General features: G+C 35.0%; 1 protein-coding gene across 1 annotated transcript; it reads left to right on the top strand.

The window, feature by feature from the left end:
• The first annotated feature begins 1,435 nt into the window (after positions 1 to 1,435).
• On the top strand, positions 1,436 to 2,687 carry LOC107939266 (peroxidase 31). The gene has a single exon (XM_016872569.2). It carries the CDS (start codon positions 1,519 to 1,521, stop codon positions 2,512 to 2,514), a length of 996 nt encoding a protein of 331 aa, XP_016728058.1. The 5' UTR covers positions 1,436 to 1,518; the 3' UTR covers positions 2,515 to 2,687.
• Positions 2,688 to 3,607: the final 920 nt, after the last annotated feature.

The following is a 3,607-nucleotide window of genomic DNA, read 5'->3' on the forward strand; positions in this document are numbered from 1 at the left end:
TCAGCTTCACAGTCTAATACAATGAAATCAGCAGGGAAAATGAATTTATCTACCCTTACCAGGACATCTTCGATTTTACCTTCTAGGTGTGCATATGATCGATCTACCATTTGCAGAGTCATAATAATAGGTTTACTTCACCAATTCCCAGCGTTTTGAACATAGACATGGACATAAAGTTTATGCTCACTCCTAAATCGCACAAGGCCTTCACAACATATTGGTTACCAATTGAGCAAAGGTATTGTGAAGTTTCCTGGGTCCTTCAACTTTGGAAGCAATTTATTTGTTAGCATAGCAGTGCACCCTTCAGTGAGTGCGGTTGTTTCTAATTCTCCCATTCGTCTCTTCCTTGAAAGTATGTCTTTCATAAACATGAAATAGTTGGGAATTTGCTCCAAAGCTTCCACCAAAGGTATATTGATGTGAATTCGCTTAATGACATCCAAGAATCACCTGAATTGTTGGTCTTGTTAGTGATTCTGAAATCGTTGGGGAAATAGTAGGGTGGGCGAACTTCATGTTGCAGTGGTTGTTTTGCCCAAACATTGTGTTCAGTAGTGCTATTTGAGCTTGCTTTAGCATTGCTTGGTCCAGTTTTCTCATTTGTGGTGCTCTTCTTGTGTTGTTCAAGAATTTTTCTTTGATCAGATTTTGAATTCGATGTTTTAGCAACAACACTCTTGAAAAATCTATCTAGCTGTGTGGCACTTCTAAGAGTGATTGCTTTATAATGTTATTTCCTATGTGGTCTTGCATTCTCGGTATCACTAGGCAAAGTTCCTTGTGTTCTTGAGTTCAAAGCAGAAGCTATTTGTCCTACTTGGTTCTCTAAAGCTCGTAAAGATGACGCTTGGCTCTGGATCATAGCATCGTTCTTGGCCATATACTCCTTCAATAGAGATTCAAATATAATAATTTAACATAAATTAAAATAAAAAATTATTGATTGATGCATAAGAAGTTTTTTTATTTTTTATGTATGATTTAAAATACATGTTTAGGGTTTATGATTACCCTTCTTGAGAATTTTGTCGTTAAAATTTAAATTTACATTTTTTCTTGAGTATACAATTTATCTTACCATTACACAAACACTTATGGATGTAATTTGACAATTATATTTTAATTCTTTTTTATCTTATTATTAGTAAACCGTGGCTCCTAACACCCTTATTCACTATGCCCATTGACATGACCATCAATTGATTGCTTCAAAGGATTGGCGTTGGGGAGAAAAATTCGGTTTTGCTAAGTTTCCTTGAGACCGCTCGTTGGCCTTACATCAGCCCAACAACGATTGAAAAATTTGTATACACTAATTTTTCTCTCATTACCTCAAAACCCGAAACATTTGACACCAATTTCTCCATAAAATTCTCTCTTCCTCAATTCCTTTCCTCTTCATCTGCCTTTCCCCAACGCCTACATTATCTCTAGAAACTAATTAACATCTGAATTCCCTTAGACTTTTGCCCAGGCACCAAACAAGCATTATTTCCAATCTCTCGAAACAACATGGCCTTCCCTAATCTTGTCCTCCTTTTCACACTATTTTCGTTCCTCTTACTCTTTCGCTCAACAGAATCAAAGCTATCCGCCGATTACTACAACAAAACATGCCCTAAGTTTCAGAACATAATGCAGACAATCCTAGCAGAAAAGCAACTCAGTGCCCCAACAACCGCCGCAGCTACCCTCCGTGTCTTCTTCCATGACTGTTTTGTTAATGGCTGCGATTCCTCCTTGCTTATTGCCTCCAACGCCTTCAACAAATCAGAGCGCGACGCTAACGTTAATCTATCAGTTGCTGGAGATGCCTTCGACCTTATTACTCGTGTCAAGACTGCTCTTGAGCTTGAATGCCCTGGCGTTGTTTCCTGCTCAGACATTCTCGCCATTTCAGCTAGAGACCTTGTTGTAACGGTAGGAGGTCCGTTCTATGAAGTAGTTTTGGGGAGAAAAGACAGCAGGGAATCTAATCCCTCGATGGTTGATAAAAACCTTCCGAAAGCTTTAACACCCATGAATGAGTTGCTTTCTCTCTTCTCTTCCAAAGGGTTCTCAGCAGAAGAAATGGTTGCTCTTGTGGGTGCACATACCATTGGTTTCTCTCACTGTAAAGAGTTCGCCAATCGTATATTCAACTTCAGCAAGACTTCTGAGTTTGACCCAGCCTATAGTCCTGTTTTCGCACAAGGGTTAAGGAAACTTTGCGCTAATTATACCAAATCTCCAGCAATGTCAGCTTTCAACGATGTGTATACCCCAGGGAAGTTTGATAACATGTATTACAAGAATTTACAAAATGGATTAGGGTTGTTGTCATCTGACCAGGCGATGGTGACTGACAATAGGACTAAGCCATTTGTGGACCGGTTTGCTGCAAACGAGACTGCGTTTTTTGATATGTTCGCTCGTTCGATGGAGAAGTTAAGCGTTTATAAAGTCAAGGAAAATAATGATGGGGATGTAAGACGCAGATGCGATCAGTTTAATACACTTCAGGTTTGATGAGAGATATAAGTTGCGCAGATAGATAATGAAACAAGATTTTCTTTTTTCTTCGTTCATACAACATGATTTATGTAGTCCAAAAATATTGCATTTTAATCTTTTAAGAAACTATTTTTCAAAAAATAAAAATAAAAAAATCTTGTAATAAAGTGTGAGCATTGTCATGCTTATATTCTTAGGTATTTTTTTGGTTCAACATTCTCAACATGTTTTCTAGTTTCAAAGTCAGTCATCCCCCTATCTAAAGTAGACAACTGAAGATTCACATTTCGAAAATCCTAATAATTATAAGGAAATCAAATTTCTCAACGATCACCCCCTCTTTTCTCTGCAAAAACTCAAAAGGTCGATGATCAAACATCAAAGCAATCACACCACAATGCATTAACGTGTAGCCTCTCCTTATTTTTTCTCTTTCTTATTGAAGAACTCTATAAAATTTTAGAATATCATATTTCACTATAATCTTTGTCTTCATGCTTAGAAATCATATCAAAATTTGATTCTAGATATGTCGAGCTAGCATTGTTTAGCTTTCGAGCATATTTCCAACATTTTATGATTTTCCCAAGCAAAGTTGATAGCTCTATTATGTTACTTTCTTAAATCATCATTAATACTTACATGGTACCAAGCAATCGATTAACTAAATGCAATTAAGTATGTGCATTAGGAGAAGTAAAAGAAGAATATTATTTGGTACAAATTATAGTTTCTCTTAGTAAAAGAACAAGTTTTAGATTTTGTTTTTTAGTCTATTAAAGTTTTTTACGATTTGTTTTCGGTTAATAAACAATAATGGTCTGTTTAATTCACTGAAAATGATTTTCGAAAATTGATTTTTAAAAAATAATTTACATTCTTGGAAAAGTTAATATTTTGGTGTTTGGATGAATCTATTTAACATATTCTCTATTGGTTGACTGATTTCTTAAAAATATTTCATAAAAGTTGTTTTCAATAAAACAAACATACATTTGATATTTTCTTATATTTTCATTGTTTAATTGAGTTTATTTTATATCTATAAATTTATATTTTACATTGTTTTTGCATATATTAAAAATATTTTGTTAAATTCATGTTCATT

The sequence above is a fragment of the Gossypium hirsutum genome, chromosome A01 (assembly GCF_007990345.1).
Source record: "Gossypium hirsutum isolate 1008001.06 chromosome A01, Gossypium_hirsutum_v2.1, whole genome shotgun sequence".
In the NCBI taxonomy this organism is placed as follows: Eukaryota; Viridiplantae; Streptophyta; class Magnoliopsida; order Malvales; family Malvaceae; genus Gossypium; species Gossypium hirsutum.

Coding starts and splice junctions, on each gene's coding strand:
- LOC107939266 (XM_016872569.2), top strand. CDS start 1,519: ATGGCCTTCCCTAATCTTGTCCTCCTTTTCACACTATTTTCGTTCCTC.